Source organism: Populus alba, chromosome 12, assembly GCF_005239225.2.
Source record: "Populus alba chromosome 12, ASM523922v2, whole genome shotgun sequence".
Lineage (NCBI taxonomy): Eukaryota > Viridiplantae > Streptophyta > Magnoliopsida > Malpighiales > Salicaceae > Populus > Populus alba.
In genome coordinates this window covers 13,982,962-14,002,463 of record NC_133295.1, presented here as the reverse complement: position 1 = coordinate 14,002,463, position 19,502 = coordinate 13,982,962, and the positions used below count along the sequence as shown (strand labels likewise).

Below are 19,502 nucleotides of genomic sequence, written 5' to 3'. Positions count from 1 at the left end.
ATAAGACACATAATAATTAAAATTAAAAAAATTTATAATAATATTTAAAAATCATGTAAAAACTGAAAAATAAATGAATTCAATAATTTTTTTAAAAGTGTTAAAAAAAACAAAAAAAAAAATATAAAAGCCATCGAAGAGCCATGCATGGGCCTGAGGTTAGATCCGCACAACTAGCCTTATTTTTTTTATTATTATGATCTGTCTTATTTTTTATTTTCAAAAAAATGATGAACAAGAAGTCATCAATAGGCACCCCCAATGCATGAACTTACAACCTCTAGCTTTTCAGGCATGCCAACCAACTAACTTACAACTCAAATTTATTATAAAATAATTAAAAATACATTAAAATATATATATAAAAAAACTCATTTGTTTCAGTGTTGTATGTTAATTCTCTACCAAGCAAGTTCTTTTTTTAAGCACTGACTATTCTCCTCTCTACCAACTCATATTTTTGTCTTCAGTTGTGATATTCTGTCTTGAGCAAATTCAATGAGTGAGTTGTCCAACTTATTTTATACAACATTTCCTTTTCTTTTCTATGAGATTACTTCTCTACAAATATTTCTCGTAAGCCAATTTATTTTATTTCCTATTGTGTTCACACTTCACTATTGTTTGTAGACGAAAATGGGAAGCATGCCCTTAGTTGGTTTCTCTGAAGATAAAAATATGTGATTCAAACATTAAATTTAAGATTTTTTAGAAGTTTCAGGAATTTCGATAAATTTAGAGTTTTTTAGAGTTTATATAAAAATTACATGAACATCAAATGTTCTTATTAATTTTAAATAATTACTTTAATACTTAGTTATTGCAAATCACAAATTATTTTGGTGTCCGATCTTTAATAGTAATCTTCTAAACCCTTTCAAAAGAAAGGAGTTATTATATCTTGGAGCACTAGTTTTTTTTCCATGTGTTTTTGTATTGTACATAAAATAAAAAACATAACATTCTATTTATGAAAAAACATAAAAACTCTATAAATGATAAAATATTAATTTTTCCTTTAAATAATATCACACGTATTATTTTACAATAATTTTAGAAATTTATTCAATCAAATTCCCACTGAGATTTATTTACAATCAAGTCACATATAATTAATCATCTCATTTTAATTTTTAACCAATGATTCTCATGTGTATGGCTTATTAGATTCCTTATTAAGTTAATTCAAATATAAATCATAATTCTAAATAAAATAGGATTATATAAATTAAATAGTTTAATTTATTATCAATTTAATAACTGATTGACTTATATTTAAAGATCAAGTATAATGTCTAGCAATCTATCATTATTCCCAAATACTATGAAAATCATAAGTGGTTTGACTTAATTTTTCAGTAATTATTTTTTTAGTATAATTATTATCCCTTCATAAAAAATATTTTGATTTAGACATTATAACATGGATGATGTTTGCTTTGTTAAATTATTTTTTTTTTCAAAACTGTAATCATTGATTATTTAAATAAAATTTAAAATTTTTTCAAATATCATCTAGTCTTAGTCAGTGATTTAACAATCAATATTATTTAAGAATAGATTGAATATTTTTTTAATTCATCTAGGATGATGAATCCTCTTTTTATTACTTAAATATCTTCATATAGCTTAAGTTATACTCAATATCTACTCATTTATTATCTTGATTAGGACAACATATAGTTAAGAATCAAAGTATAACATTTCATGTACCTCAACTTATAAAAACAAGTATTTTTTTCCATAAAAATACATAATAAATATTAATCTCAACAGCTCTAATTAATATTCAATTTCAATAAAATATAGACAAGAAATATTTAGAGGCAATGTTTTGATGTAATAAGAATTTCATAATCATCACTTTAAAATTTTCTTTGTAAAATATTTTTGTCCTATAAACCTTATCTTTACTTAATATTCATTAATTAAAAATTAGGTTCACAAACAAAAAATAAATAAGTATTAACAATAAAAAAGGTTGATCAATAAGATGCAAGAAGGCTAGAACCAATTAAAAGGTTGATCAATGGAGGATTCCAATTATTATAGGATAGTAGTTAGGTATCTCAATCGGGCAACAATATTATATATATATTTGGTGCGTTGTGTTGACAAATGAGAAATTTCAGTTCTAGCTTTCTCGACAACGACTCCAAATGTCCTGCACCAGGAAGTTATCAACTCTTGTATGTAAACATGTAAAGATCAATTTTTTATTTTTTTTTACTGATTGCTGCAAATTATATATCATTGTAGATCAGCATCATAACTTCATTGGATTCTGTTAGTCTATGATGAATAAATATACTTTAATTATGAAGACAATCTTTGTACTGTTATGTAGTTGTAAATACAATGCATTGACTTGGTATTTGTTTTTTTTTAAAAAAATATTTTTATTCATGTGTCAAAGGTGAAAGTCATGTTTCAGTTTAAAATCAATTGTTTTTTTAAAAAAAAAACGTTTGTTTAGCCCATATTTTTTTTTGGAAATTCTCATTAAAGTCGATATATATAATAAGTTTAATTTGAATATTCAAAACCTAATTCTTTATTTAAATAAAGTTTGAAATTCAATCATGTAAAAGTCATTCTTATATTATTTTATTGATTTGATAGGGTTGAGAACATAAAATTAAAACATTAAAAACAACATAGTATAAATTAACTCATGTAGCTTATTAAATTCATGAATTGGGTCATAGATTTTATTGTTTTTAATTAATTTTTATTTTATTTTACTACATGATTAAAAAAAATCAAAATCAATAGAAAGTTAGAGAATAAAATTAAATAGAAAAACTAAGTAAAACCTTACGAATAAAAAATGAAAAATTTTTAAAAAATAATACAAGCACCCTTTAAAAAAGAAAAGAGCCAGGAAAAAAAAACCAAAAAAAGCCTATAATGCACGTGAATCTTTGTCAAGACGTGTGTTTGAGCCATATTGGTTTTTATATATATATATATAGGGGAAAACAATAGCTCTTTTTTTTTTTTTAAAAAAAAAAAGCATCAAATAATGTGTCACTTGTTATGAAAAACATGCTGTTTGGTTTAAAACATCTAGATTTTAACCACTTACCGTGGCGATATAAAAAACAAAAGAAGGTGATTTAGGATTGAAAATCAATTTTTCAACTAGTTTTTATATAAAAACACCTCTCAAACATCTTAAAAACCTTCCTATATCACATAATAGAAAATTGTTAAACTAAGACCTATTTTAGGAGTGTTTAAAGACCAAAACCACTAGAATTAAATTTTCCTAGATGAATGAACCTATTGAATTCAAGAGTTTAGTTTTTAAAAAAGTGCCTCAAATGATAACTTTCTATATTCTCATTGTTTTCCAGCAATGCTCTCTCTTCTCTCTATAACTTACAGATTAAAAAAATAAATAAACTTTAATATCAAAATAAAACTTGTTTTGAATTTATGGTTAGCTCTATGTTTTCTATGTTTTTTTACTTTTTGGTCCTCCAATCTGTAATTTGATACTTTTAATGTAATTCAAGCCAAATTTCATGTGATTAGGCTAGAAAAAGGTGTAATTGATAGAAAAAAAAACTTAGAAAACAAAAAAGAAAAGAAAAATAAAAGAGGTGTTTCACTATTCATAAGTAATTCCATATGTTTTAGATGTAAAGTATAATTTCAATTCTTGGTGATACTGATATGCAATGACATATATATATATAGTCGTTGACATGAATAGCTGAGTACAGCTATGAGAAAAATTGTAATATAAATTTAATAATAAAAAATGAAATCGATCACTTTCTAAATTTCAATGGAGTTTTAATTAGATAATTCCAGGATGGGATTATTTTTCAATTTAAAAACCTTTATTTTAAGAGAGAGAGAGGGCATTATAAATGGTGTTTTTTAATTAGTAAATATTTGTTTGTTCCATCAACATATTTTCTTCGTAATCCTTATCTGCACAGCTGTAGTACTCTTCAAATATAAACAATTAATATTCAACTCTCCAGTTGTTACAATATTTTTTAGAAAAGACCTCTTTTTTTTTGACCCCCAAAGTATTACCTTATTCACAATTTCATCCCGAACTAGTTCATTTTATCAATTTCATCGCAAACCTGCTATTCTATATGAGACACAATGTTGCCTCTCCATGGTTAACAGACAAGCAAAAATACTTGAATTTTCCCTCATACAGAGAGTGTAATTATCACATAAAGGTGATAAAATTGATTATTTTTTAAAGAGATTGGATAAAATGAAGACGAGGCTGTCCCATTTGTTTATTATCACACATAAGGAGTGTTACTTATTCAACCACACAACTATTTCTTTTATCAAGTGGAAGCCATGAAGTTGCTAATATATTTTATATTATCATGTAAAGTGTATTTCACTTGAAATTATATTAAAATAAATTTTTATTTATTTTAATTTTATTGGGACAATAAAGTTATTGAAAAACATTAATAATGCACCATTTAATTCATCACTCCATATTAAATAGCATAAACCTTTTTCCTAGGAGGAACTAGCCATCTGAAATTTGGGGGATTTTTAATTACAAATGGTACAAGGGGTCTTGAACTCTTCTTCGATTTTGATAAAGGAAAGGAGAATAATTATTAAGCTATACAGCACTTCCAATATCTTCCTTTCCCTTGTTCGATCTTTTCCAAGATTTGAATGGTGGGATGAAGAAAAAATTTACAAGACTAGCAGAAAATCTACTATTCAGGAAGCTTGAGCTTTGAATCCTTGTGCTTCCTTCCTCATGATTACTTGATACACCTTGCGATCATTCTATGAGGTAGTGCATTTTAATGCTTGCCACCCATGTCTAGGATACTCAAGTCCATGTCACTGAAACAACTAAGTCCAAAGAATTCATCTCCAAGATCCTTAGAGTCTAAAACCCATGGAGAGTTACTATCCTCTGATGAAGATTTAGATAGCCCGAATTCACTATAATCTCCTCCTCTGGTGTCTTGAAAGTTCCAAGATGAATCATCAAGAAATACCTCCGACCATATGCAACTCATTAGTGGATCACTGTCTGTAGCACTGTTAGGTTCTGATGACCCTATGCATTCATCCACTGAAGAATTCTCCGTCGGGGTGGTCGTGCTTGAATTATCAGTAGTGCTGGAGGAGGCACGGCCACAATTCTGGGGGAGGACCTGCTGACCATCAGCGTTCAAACTGGGTTGATCATAATTACTGTGACAAGGTCCTGTACTTTCTTGAGGACTCCCTTGTTTACTGAGAGGCTCGTGCGTAACAGGATCAATTCCCATCTTTATTAGCTTTTTCTTAATGTGGGTATTCCAGTGATTCTTGATCTCATTATCTGTTCTTCCCGGCAATCTTGCTGCGATTTTGGACCACCTAAAGCAAAGGAAAAAGTCAGAAAAAGTGTACCCAACACAAAGATAAAGGAAGTACTTTCATGTATTTAATCCCAATTTATATAATCTTGGTATGGGATTAAATATTAGTTAATAGTGTTTTAAGTGATAGGTTTTTATTTATGATCAAGTGCTAGTTAAGATGTTATCTAGTTCATGCACTCATAAAGTGAAAGATTTTAAATTTTATGTCACTGCTTGGAAACCTTGGTAGCCTATGGGCCACGACAGCTCTGGGAATCACAAGACAAAACGAATGTACATTGGATCAAATCAAATTGCAGATGATGCATAAATCAGCTTACACATCCCATGTTTCATGTCAAGTACTGTGGGCAAAGAAGATTCCTTGAAGTTGAATTGTCTAAATAATAATAATAATAATAATAATAATTTATTTATTTTTATTAGTTTACAGCTAATTATTCTACTTGATTAATAGCAGCTTGCATCATCCCATTATGATGTCCAAGCTAATCATATAAAAATGCAAGAACCCACTTACAGCTGGGGAAGAAAAGGTTGGTAGATGGAATCAAACACGTATTCAAGTGAAATTAATAATACTTCTAATCAATAACCTTAGAGGGACTTTTGATTTTATTTTATTTTTTGTTATTTCTATTAATTTTTTGAAGATTTTTTTTTTTGGCCCTATAAAAAGCATAGGTGGTAGCTATTAATTATGAAAGTATTGCATTAAATTTTATCTGTGTTGGTAAAGTTTTTCCTTGAATTATACTCTTAGATTAATCTGAATTTAAATCTGGAGGTGTTTGAACTTGAAACGAGCCTTACAGATCGTTTGTGATTTCATTTTTTTATATATAGAATAAACACCAAAATTAAATCATGTAATTTGTAAAATGAAGCCAAAAAACGGAAGAAGCAAGAAACATATTGTAAAAAATAAGTTAAACATAGCTGGAACAACATTATTCAAACTAAAACGATAGAATCATGACATCTTTTCACGGAGAGAAAGCTTTGGGTATTGGGAGTTCTTAATTAGCTGCAGAAAATGATCCTACAAAAGCTTCCTACCAGAAGTCAAAATTTGCAATGAACAATGAAATATCCATGCTCTTGAAGGGATAGGTTAATAAAAAAAAGTAGATGAAGCATAGAATGATGAAATGACAAGGTGGCATATAAGATAATTACGGGGCTACCTATTGCCAAGGCAAGCATGGAGGTCAATGACAAGTTGCTCCTCATCCTCGTTAAGAAGGCCTCTCTTCAAGTCAGGCCGGAGGTAATTAGTCCAGCGAAGACGGCAGCTCTTGCCACAGCGGCGGAGTCCGGCGAGCTTGGGTACAGCACGCCAGCAACATTGGCCATGTGTGAGAATAAAATTGACCAACTTCTTGTCTTCCTCAGCTGTCCAAGGGCCCTTCTTCACACCAAGTTTGTCGCAACAAGGCTGTCTGCCCATCACTATAGCAAGTCACTAGGTGCTATATCACTTCCACCAAATTACTCCTAGAGAGCAAAGCCCCACTCACCCACCTTTATATACTAGTGATTTCTCTTGCTTAAGGGCAAATCAAAATGATAATTTGGAGATGAACATGTCTCACACGCCTGTTTTCTGTATGTGAATTACACTTTCTAGCTAGGCAGGCTTTGGCTTGGCAAGAAAATCGACTATGTCCTTCCTTTGACGCGCATACCACACTATTAATAGCTTTCCCATGTCAAAGAAAGGGGGAGCATTTTACGTAATATGTTTAATTTTTTTTTAGTGTTCATATTTTTCTCGACTTTGAAAATTTCTTTAATAAAAGACCAATACGAGTCGCCTATCTAATCTAATTTGTGGAAAGTGAAGTTATAATTGTTATATCAAGTAAGTTGGAGCACTTGGACATTCAAAATTGAGTCAAAACAGAAATTTGAAGGACGCATATTTAAATTATAATTGAATAGAACAGAAAAATATTAATGGCTAAAGTTTTTTTGCGTGAAGTTACATCCTAGCAAGAAAAATCAATATAATGCTTCATAATAATCCTTATGATGATTTGACCTACATAATCAAAACCATGTCATCAATCATGAAGAAATTAAAAAAATATTGTAGCTAGAATAAAAAATAAAAAATAAAATATCATAATTATTTTATTAAATGTATTTCTGGATCAATTTTGTGTATCAAAATTAAATTCAATAACCTTTAAGAGTAGCAAATTTAGTGATTAAAAAGGTTTATTTAATTTATTTGATTAATATTCTCATCCTAGGTCCAAATCATTGTTGAATCTTGTTTTATATATATATATATTATACACACTATTTCGAAAATATCTCTTCCTAACAAGAACAAATCATATAGTATATTGCATTCAAATCACACATGGGCATTCTTGGTCCACATACAATGTCTCTCCCAATAAATCTTGCTAAATAACTGCACTCTTATCATGACAAGAAAATGAGATTGCTTTTCTCTCTACCTGAACCCTCTGCCATGGACAAGAACAAGATCATAGCAATTAGCATTTGATCCGCGCGTGTGATTCACTTGCCTAATAGATGCGGGCAAATTGCATTGGGTGTGGAGGATAATGGACCCACTACAAGTTTCTTGAAAGGAGCCCAGGACCTAAAAATTGATAGGCTCCTGTGAGCTCGGCTCCATGGGTGCTAGGGTCCAAGAATGTGATGACACACAGCTAGATGGACCAATATGAAGTTGACACGTTGATTTTCAAATTTGCCTTCTCCACTTTCTTACACAATCCAAACAAGCTTGTTGATTACGTGAGCATTGCATCATCATTCATCACTCTCGTCATCACCCTTCTCAAGGAGTTTTCTTCACCGCCACACACTGTGTACCCAACAGAAATAACACCACCAACCATTAAGAAAAAAAACTTAAACTTATGCAAACTATATTTTTAAAAAAATTTAATTTTTTTATTAAAATTTAATACAGTTTATAAATTTTGGATCGTTTTGATATGCTGATGTCAAAAATAATTTTTAAAAACTAAAAAAAATATCATTGGCATGCATTTCGACACGAAAAGTTATTTGAAAAGTAACCGTTATCACACTGTTAAACACGCTTTTAATGAGTTCAGTGAGATATTGTGGTGTGTGAGAGGAAATGTTGTGAGCACGAACATTTTTTTTTCATTTTCTTTTTTTTTTAGTTTATCTTTTTGTTCTAAATTAATCTCTTGATTATTTGTTTTCATTTGGCTTGGTATTTGACTATTTATGGTCTCAAGAAAGAAAATTGACTTTAGATTAACACTTGATTTGAAAAAATTAAATTAAATTTAAAAAATCAAAGTAACGGGACTGAATTTGAACACTAGAGAAGTATTGAGCCTCCTTTTCTTGCAAACATCAAGGACTAAATTGCATGGGTAAAGGAGAGATTCAACACTTTTTTTGTCTTTTAATATTTTATTTTTCAGTTCATTCTTCTTACATCGAGTTTTCTTAAGATTATACTAGATAGATTTTTTTGTTTTTTATATTCGGAGATCTCATGATGTGATGGAAAACAATTTAGACAATAGTTTGGTGTTTGATTTTACAAAATAAAATTTAACGTTATTAATCTAAAGCATTTAAGGCTTCAAGAATCAATTTAACACCGAAACAATTCTAAAGAACATTATTTACATTTAGCCCATGACTCAATTTAAGACTTGAGTTATGAGTTTGGTAAGTTAGTTTTTGGGTCAACGGGTTAGCTAAGATCTATAATTTTTTTTATTAACATAATATTATTTTGGATTAAAAAAATAAAATGACATTATTTTAGAAAAAAAATATTAATTGGGTCTGGTGAGATTAAATCGTGAATTGACTTATAAAATCACTTGAGTTGGCTTGATCAACTCTTTAGGTGGTTCAATATCAAATTAACTCGGCTTGAGGCAGGTTCTAAATCAATAAATCATCAAGTGAACCCATTAGATCAAACCAGGTTTGATATTTTATGCCATCAACCCATGGTTGCTCAAAGACAACAACAGCATGCACTTTTTCTCTCATGGTTGTAAGGTCAGGAGGGCTTCAAATTTTTCTGCACCAAACAGGATTGGAATCCTGTTCACGGGTGTATGTCATTGCATATTATATTATTTAGTCAATCCATTAGGTTAAAATGTTAGGCAATCAAATTATTTTTTTAAAAAAAAAAAAAAAAACAGATCCACACTACTAGCAGTACAAGAATATGAATAAGCTAAGGTATTAACCTAATCAATCCAATAAGTCAACTTAATTAGACAGCCAAATAGCTATCTTGGCAAATAAAAAATCCCTTAGCATTTTTGGAGGCTTGACTTTGATGATAAATAAATTTATTTCTAGTATTATTATTTCGAATTTGAATTTAAGGACAAGCTATGAGTACACATATGATCTTAATATATGCTAGAAATAAAGAAAAATAGTTGAGAATACGCTATCCAGCATGATCGATAGATTCTTTATGTGTGGCTTTTTTCCATGTTATTTATCAAGAAATTCACGTTCAAAACCTAATAATATTGTTTGACAATGCTGTGCTTGCAGATTCCGAAAAAAGACTTCGGTATGGATCTTGCTTTTCTACTATGATTTTTAATGCCTTTTGGAAATAAAATACCAAGGGATTCTGGCTAGCTCGTACCAAAACTGACTTCATACAGGTTTTGTTCACCAAAACTTAAGATTCCACTACAAATAATGAACAAAAGTCATACGAATTTTATTTTAATTTTCACCCACCCGATCTTATTGTACCTACAAATGATTACAATAAATATTTAATACTACCAATAAATGTTGATGTAATGTTTAAAAACATTGAAATAGTCATGGAAAGAGTATCCTTCAACAACAACAAACAACAATAAAGCGAAAAAAATAATAATTATCATCCTTTCATAGGCAACCACAATAGAGATGTCTCAATTTTTTTAAGTTATTGCAAGTTCGTGTGTGTGTGTGTAAGGAATCAAGAGTAAGTCGTCACAGCTCCTTTAAGTGTTAGGTTGGCAACAAGCACCTTTTAAATTTCCTTCATGCGATCCATAATTCTTGTATGGGCAGAGTGTAGCCTCCCTCGTGCTAAAATGGGATGGATCAGCTAGCTGCTGTAAATTATATTCATGAACTATACATTAAAATGGGGAGAGGCTCTTGACCCAACAAAAAAAAAGAGGGTCTCTATGACTAAGCATGGAATAATTGGTACAATGTATAGTTTCTTTTCAAATGAATTAGTTGATTTTGATTGATTGAGTGATCAAAAGTGTTGATTCTTTCTTTGACTTAGTTTTTTGTTAGGATTGTATGGATAAATCACCTAAAGGAATGTACAGTCCACAGTCAATCTTACTTCATTATGATGATCAATTGATTCCATAATATATATATATATATATATATATATATATCCATAGGTTGCTAATAATGGTGAAGGAAATGCCAAATCTCATTTGTGTTGTATAAATCATGGGAAATGAGATACAAGTATATTTTTTGTAATGCAGTTGGAAGACGGAAGTGAAGTTGGAATTTGATATTTAATTTTTAAATTTCCAGCCACATTTACAACTTCATTTGAATTTAATATTAAATAAAATTAATTGCAAAAGTTATTAAACCATGAATCTAAGATTTAGGTTATAGATTAGACTTGTAATCTAGGTTAATCTAAATCAATAAAAACTAATATTATTTGAAGTATTTTTAATTTTTAAAAAATATTATTATTGAGTTTTGACCGGATGAACTCTTATCAATTTTAATTCTAAATAAATGAATCATTAAATTAGCCTATAAATTTAGGCTGAATTTAATACCATTAACAACGGGTATGCCTATGGCTATCACTATGGGTACTGTAATGATAAAATGGTAGCCTAGCTACCTTTCTTCAATGGCAAAAACCATTTAAAATAGCTAAATTTTTTACACGGCTTTTTGAAAATATTGCTTCTTTTTTCTTTTTTCTTTTTTCTTTTTTATGTGCACTCCAATAAAAAAAAATATTTTAACAACCCATTTGTATTTTTAATATATTTAATATCAATACTTTTGGCTTTTTTTCAGAAAAGACTATGAAGAAAAGTTTACTTGATGTAAGAAGAAATCTTTAAATAATATATTTTAATGTTTTGGCCATTTTAATAGACATATAGGAATGACTTTTCTCATTTTAGCTCTTCTATGGGAACTGGAAAAAAAAAATAGCTAGAAAAATAGCTTTTTTATTTCTAGCTCTTCTTTCGGCTCCATCTCCAAATGCTCATATTTGACATGGCTAATTCGCTGCAAATGGGCTATAAAATCTGTTGATCAATGGTAAATGGGCAAAGAAGCAATAGGGACATGGCAAATTAGCTGCATAATGGGCTATAAGATTTGTTGATCAAGAAATTCTCATATCTGACCAAGCAATGGCCTTTGATCTACAAATTCCCATTATAACTCGTATTACTATTTTATTTCACAAGCTGTAATTCATACCATTTTTTTTTCTATTTTCTCTCGAAATTTTAATGACATTTGTAGTCAAGAATCGTCTTTCCAAAATCTATATTACGTTTTTTTCAAGTAATTATTCGACTGGGAATTCGAACAGGGCGCTCCAACTAATCGCACCAATTCTGACAATCATAGTTCCTGTCGAAGAGCCAAATCCAACCAGCCTGCTTAATTAGACCAGTTTGCCGTAGGTTCCTCGTCAATTAACCTCTAAAATAGCCCGTCTAAAGCCTTGATTCCAAGTTAATCGAACCTGACACTGCAGCCCACAGCTCAGCTTTAGAAGGACCGCAAATACCAAGTCTTGCCATGAAGCCATACAAACACGTCCACTAGCATCCCTCGTCGGACCACGGCACCAGCCACCCCTGGACTGCCCTTGTATGCTTCACCGGTTTTAATTTTAAGCCAGGAACCGACAGGTTTCTGCCAAGCTACCATTGATTCATCACGGTCAAGCATAACAGAGGATTTCAAGGTCTTAGATTTGACAGTATCATTAACAAAAGATAGAATTTCCATCACAACAGTTCCCGCACAATTCTTACCCTGAGAATTTATACCATTTTGCCATTTACAGAGCTTCCATTTAATCACTCCAAAAATCAAGCTCCATTTATCCATTCCTTCCCACGGGAATCCTGAATAAGCAACGAGGAACCCAGTTTTCAAGAGAACTAGAGCAAAAATCATCCCAAGTTTCACAATACACAAGTTTCCTCCGAATGATTTTATCTCGTCAACAATTTCTAAGGACTTGCAGCACATTTTCTTCAGCACGAGAATCACCTTTAGGGCTTCGAATCGAAGCCCATTTGTCATAAGCTTCTTATGCCCCCATTAACCACATGTGAGCCTAGACTTCGTTTGTTTGCTGGAAAGTAATTTTTTTTTAGAAAATAAATTTTGAAGAAAATGAATTCCAAAAAAATATTTTATGATATTTGGTAGTGTAATGGAAAATGAATTGGAAAATACTTTCTAGTGTTTAGTTATGTCATGTAAAATGAACTGGAAAATAACTTATTAATATTTTATTTTTCTCAAGTTTATTAAAATAATGAGTAACAAATTCTATAAATTAAAAGGTTGAATGAGAATGAAATTAGAAAAAAAAAATATAATTTCATAAATTATCTCAAATAAAATAAATAATAATCAAAATAATAGAGATCAAATCTAAAAAATTTTAAAAAGATGAAAGATAGAGAAATTAAAATAATAATAATCAAAATTTCATAAATTATTTCAAATAAAATAAGTAACAATCAAAAGAATGAGGACCAAATTTGATAGATAAAAAATTTCAATAAAAATATGATAAGTAAAAAGCAAATAGCAATTATAAAAATAAAAATCAAAGTTAATATAAAAATAAAATTTTAAGAGATGAAATTGAAAACTAAATATTCAAAACAAATTATATATAGCAATCAAAAGTTTAAGGATCAAATTTGATATAATTAACAAATAATGACATTTCTAAATTTTTCACAACTTCCGAAAAGTGTTTTCCCCCAAAATTTTTAGGAAAACACTTTCCTGAAAACCAAGCCAAATTTTCCTTTTACTGGAAAGTGTTTTCCATTGACCAACTTTCCTACTAGCAAACAAACACAAGAAAGTTTGAAAAGTGATTTCCCGAAAACCACTTTCAGGGAAAACAAACACAGCTAAAAGGAAAATATTTTCCTGAAAACCAAGTCAAATTTTTCTTTGACTCAAATTGACTGGAAAGTGTTTTCTGTTAACCGGAAAGTGTATTCCGTTGACCAACTTTTCTAATGACAAACAAACACATGAAAGTTTGGAAAATTGTTTCCCAGAAACTACTTTCCAGGAAACAAACATAGCCCAATGCGTTCAGGTCCACCCTACTTTCATCACGTACGAAATCTATCCAACAATGACTATATTTTTCATGGTTTTTTAAGTGCGCAACAGCAAAAACTGAATTTTATGTTACGTCATCAAACGATTTCCTTCTAATTTTTTGAATAAAACACAATTACAAAGAAAAATAAAAGCTGAATTTTTTTTAACTGGGTCGCAAGAACATAATTGGGCTTGCGATCAATTTCTGTAAATGTTACGTCATCAAGCGATTTCCTTCTAATTTATGTAGTGTTATTAAATAATATTAAACACTATTTTTTCGAGTAAAAAAATATTTTTTTTTAATGTAAGTAGTTATTCACTTGGCACTATTCACGTGAACAGTGCCAAGGTGGATTATATTTATCTGGGCACTGTTCACTCCAAGTGAATAGTGCCTCACGTCTGCAACCAAACAAATATAAGCAGCTCTCTCATGAAAGGGTGTTTTGAGTAAAAATATACATGGGTCCAACATAAAAAGTAGGTAAGTTTTTATGTTACCAAACTTCATGTTTACACGGTTAACTTTAAAAACAGAAGCTACAACGTAAACAAACACCCACTAAATAAATTTAATTGCAACCTGCAAAGTTATTAAACCATGAATCTCACTCAAGATTTAGGTTATAGGTTAGGCGAGTAATACAGATTAATTTAGATCCATAAAAAATAATATTATTTTAAGTTTTTTTTTTAAATAAAATATTATTGTCAAGTTTTGACTGTATCAACTCTTATCAATTTTAAATCTTAACCAAATCTCAAATAAATGAATCATTGAATTAGCCTATAAATTTAGGCTGAATTTAATACCATTAACAACGGATATGCCTATGGCTATCACTATGGGTACTGTAATGATAAATTGGTAGCCTAGCTACCTTTCTTCAATGGCAAAAACCATTTAAAATAGCTAAATTTTTTTACACGGCTTTTTGAAAATATTGCTTCTTTTTTTTTTATGCACTCCAATAAAACAAATATTTTAACAACCCATTTGAATTTTTAATATATTTAATATCAATACTTTTGATTTTTTTAGAAAAGACTATTTGCCTATTTGGAAGTATTTTTCAAAAGTATTTCTGAAAAAATTTGAATTTTTTTTTTGCTTAGAATTAATATGTTTTTGATGTTTTCAAATTATTTTGATGTGCTGATCTTAAAAATAATTTTTAAAAAATAAAAAAAATATTATTAATATGTTTTTTTGAGTGAAAAGCACTTTGAAAAGCAATAGCAACCACACTCCCAAGCACACACATAAAAAAAAATTTACTTGATGTAAGAAGAAATCTTTAAATAATATATTTTAATGTTTTGATCATTTTAATAGACATATAGGAATGAATTTTCTCATTTTAGCTCTTCTATGGGAACTGGAAAAAAAAAAAACTAGAAAAATAGCTTTTTTATTTCTAGCTCTTCTTTCGGCTCCATCTCCAAATGCTCATATTTGACATGGCAAATTCGCTGCAAATGGGCTATAAAATCTGTTGATCAATGGTAAATGGGCAAAGAAGCGATAGGGACATGGCAAATTAGCTGCATTATGGGCTATAAGATTTGTTGATCAACAAATTCTCATATCTGACCAAGCAATGGCCTTTGATCTACAAATTCCCATTATAACTCGTATTACTATTTTATTTCACAACCTGTAATTCATACCATTTTTTTTTTATAATTTCTCTCGAAATTTTAATGACATTTGTAGTCAAGAATCGTCTTTCCAAAATCTATATTACATTTTTTTCAAGTAATTATTCGACTGGGAATTCGAACAGGGCGCTCCAACTAATCGCACCAATTCTGACAATCATAGTTCCTGTCGAAGAGCCAAATCCAACCAGCCTGCTTAACTAGACCAGTTTGCCGTAGGTTCCTCGTCAATTAACCTCCCAAACAAGCTTTGGAAGATGTAAACATTCAATAAAAACAGGATTCTGTGTAGCAGTGCCAGTCCTTCCTCGAGAAGCAGAAACAAGAGAGGCCGAATCTATCTCTAAAATAGCCCGTCTAAAGCCTTTAGGGCTTCGAAATCGAAGCCCATTTGTCATAAGCTTCTGATGCCCCATTAACCACATACGAGCCTTGATGCTTTGAGGTCCACCCTATTTTCAAACAAGAAACCAAATCCTCTTTGTAGCATCCCAATTCTGCTTTTCTGACAATTCATGGGCTGATTTAGAAGAGAACTCACCATTCGGAGTTAGAACTTCAAACAATAGCATCATCAGGACTCAGGAGCAGTTTTCAGCAACAAAACCATATTTTAAGGAGAAATCTCTCTAAAGACTCCAATTCCACTGTCCAGTGTCCAAAATAAAAAGAATTGACAGAAGCACTCCTTAGTTCCTCAGGAACAGGTTCAATGACAGAATCAAACAAGATGGTAAAAAACTCCATCAAGCCAAAACCGTGATGATTACCATTTCCTAATATCATTGAATACCGCCAGCAACCGAGGCCAAATCCGGACAATAACTCTCCAAGGAGAAGCAACAACCTTATTTCTAACAACAGGAATTTTGTCCGAGACAATACCATATTTAACCTTAAGAACTTGCACCCATAAACTCTCCTAGTTAGATAGAATCCCTCGTCCAATCTTCGTAATCATAAAATCATTTATAGAATTAAGATGTCCGGACAATAACTCTCCTTTTTTTTTCACAATATCTTTCATGAAAAAATTTAGTTTTTCCTCCCTGATGTTTGCACTGATACTGGTGCTCTGGTTTGGTTTCTATCAAATTGATTATGATCTCCAATAATGTTAAAACCCATCAGGTAGAGTAATGGTTTATCAGAATAGCATGGAAATGCTAAAGGAAACTGAGCAATGTGAGAACGAAAGGAAAACAGTGGAGATATCAAATGGTTGGGGATTAATTTGAAGCTTGATTGGTCAATGGATGATTTTCATCCAGTCAAATGATTTTTGTACTGGCTGTGGAGCATATAATCATGTCTGTGTTGATGCAGACTGGACTCGAACCAAGTGTTGTGATTTTCTTCGACTGCCCTGAAGAAGAGATGGCAAAACGAGTGCTAAACCGCAACCAGGTGCTTGTACATTATATAGTTTTTCTGCCATTGAAGTAATGTCACAGCAATCGCTGATGTATATTGTTATTTCATTGCAGGGCTGAGTTGATGATACATAGATACAGTCAAGAAGCGCCTTAAAGTGTTCAAAAACCGAAATCTTCCTGTTATTAACTACTTCTCCAAGAGAGGAAAACTCCATACAGCAAGTATTTGGAAACTAAAAACTACCTTGTAACTCAGTGGCCATGACTATCTTGTTTCTTTCCTTCAAGCTTGTCCTTGTGTTAGATTCTTTATGGACATTTATAATGATTTATGTCCATATGAAGTAACTAAAGTAAGAACTCTGAGACTTGTATTTGTAGATATAAACATGTGCAGATCAATGCAGTGGGAACAGAAGATGAGATATTCGAAAACGTTCGCCCTATTTTTTTCTGATTGTGGTATGATGTCTCCTCATTACTTTCCTTTTTATCCTGCCCCATCATTTCTTGACCACTTTCAAATCTCATCTTCTCTATGTTAATAGCCACAATTATATTAGATTTCTTAATGTTGACAGAACTATAGGATAATAGGACCACTTTTAAACTGATATTCACTTGAGGAAACGCCACCAGTCTCTTCTGCCACCAATTTTTCACTCTAAAATGAGGTATTAGGTTATCAATTCCTCAATGGTTTTGATCCTAACACATATTCTGTGAAGGTGAAAAGGTATTAAAAAACCTCAAGGTAACTACATCCATGGAAAATTCTGCCTATCCTGTATGTCAGTCAAAGCATTTGTATACGCCAATGATGGAGTTAATCTTTCCTGCAGCAGGAAAATGAATTGAAAACTGTTTCAGTCAAGGCTGAGCATTGAAAGGTTTCTGTACATATTTCAGGCGCGAGAAACCCTTGAATTAAGCCAACCTGTTTCAAACACGGAAGTTCCTACTCTTGAATGATCTACAGAAAACAAGGCTCCTTTCAAAAACTTTCATACACAAAACAAGATTCATACAAAATATAGTTTAAACAATCTGTTTAATTTATTGTGCTCCTCTGTGTGTGTGTGTGTGTGTATAAATGAGTAAACTATACTTAGTTCATGTATTTCTAGCGAAATAATTAGTCAATCTCTCTTGTTTAAAAAACCCAGGCATGAGGCAAATGACTCTTAAATTAGACAGAAAACACATGAGAAACAGAAAAATTTCCACCAAAACCAAAAACATGACCAACCCTATATGTCCCAGGATCATGGATAGCCACTCTCCTCGTTAACCATAAACCAAACGCAAAGCCATAAATCATGTTGTTTGATACCTAGTTATGATTATTTTTCAAATAATATTTTATATTAAAATATATATTAATGATGTTTTTTTATTTTAAAAAAATTTATTTACATCAAAATAATTTTAAAACACTAAAAATATATTAATTTAAAATTAATAAAAAAATAAATAATAAATAATTTTTAAAAAAAAACACTTTTAAAATACAGAAACAAATCCTCTCTAGAAAAAGCCTAATAGACTTCAAGATATGCAATGGACCTACTCCTTCTGTAATCCCTAAATCCACCCCATCCCTTCGAGTTCAGTGTGAGAGCTCGAAGTGAAAATCTCTATTTTTGTGATATATAGCCAAGTTCCTGTAATTTTATAAACTGTACAGAATTATTTTTTATTAATTTTGATATGCTTTGTTTTTTTTTTTTTTTGGGGATTTCTTTCACTTAAAAAATTCATTAAATTAATATTTTATATATTTTTAAAATGATTTTTATGTACTAACATAAAAAAAACATAAAATTCTGATGACTTATTTAAAAAAAAAAAAAATTAAAAATATGCATATAAAAAACTCTACACGATATCACGAAGCACACACACGTAGGCGTCCATGTGTTTTCATTAAAGCTCACGTGTAAGACACCATGATGACTGGGTACAATATTATAATATTATACCGTACATCGCGCATGATTTTGAGGGGCTAATTAACAAAGCAATCTTCCGTAATTAATTTAATTGTTTGTCTTGTACGATTAGTAAAACAAAATTCGATGAATTATCGGAAGGATTAGCATCTCTTACGCTTTTGGCCGTCATTTAGTCGTTATCTCTATACTCTATAGTTTGACCCACACAATTTTATTTTATTTTTCTAATTAAAGACCACTTCACATTCCTTTCTCCCAGAGTGATTTGATTTTTGCCTTCTATTTTCACATTTTTCATACATTTAGTTCTATTCTAGTATTCTTTTAATTTCCATAGTGAACACTTGTCTTCACCTTTTTTCTTTTCTTTTTTTAATTTCCCTAAGTCTATCCTATTTTTAACCATAGTTATTCAATCTAGACCGGCCTGGCGGATCTATCCGAGTGTTGGATAGGTCCGGGTTTGTCAAAAGACTGCCTGATGTAACTACCCGGCCAAACCCGAGCGAGACCTGATTTTTTTTAAATGTAGTATTTGAAACCCATCAGTATATATAATCTATGTTTTCAAGAAAAGAAATTATGTTTTTTCTATGTGAGATAAAAAAAACCTTTCGGTTTAAATATTTCAACTTAAAAAGATAACATTAGTATATATACTCTATGTTTCCAAGAAAAAAGTTATCTTTTTTCAATATGAGATTTGAAACCTATTAGTATATATACTCTATGTT

At 30.5% G+C, this 19,502-nt stretch overlaps 1 protein-coding gene across 1 annotated transcript; it reads right to left on the bottom strand.

The window, feature by feature from the left end:
* Positions 1–4,379: 4,379 nt before the first annotated feature.
* LOC118060605 (MYB-like transcription factor 4) lies at positions 4,380–6,966 on the bottom strand. The gene is made up of 2 exons (XM_035073839.2): positions 6,569–6,966; positions 4,380–5,376 (listed from the first exon to the last, which is right to left on the bottom strand). The coding sequence occupies exons 1-2, from the start codon at positions 6,829–6,831 to the stop codon at positions 4,809–4,811; spliced, it is 831 nt and encodes a 276-aa protein (XP_034929730.1). The 5' UTR covers positions 6,832–6,966; the 3' UTR covers positions 4,380–4,808.
* Between the last annotated feature and the right edge of the window lie 12,536 nt (positions 6,967–19,502).

What these genes read in the sequence shown, in the direction of transcription:
- LOC118060605 (XM_035073839.2), bottom strand. Translation starts at nt 6,831, where the DNA reads ATGGGCAGACAGCCTTGTTGCGACAAACTTGGTGTGAAGAAGGGCCCT. An exon ending in CATGCTTGCCTTGGCAATAG is followed by an intron (nt 5,377 to 6,568) that starts GTAGCCCCGTAA and finishes CCTTTGCTTTAG; the next exon opens with GTGGTCCAAAATCGCAGCAA.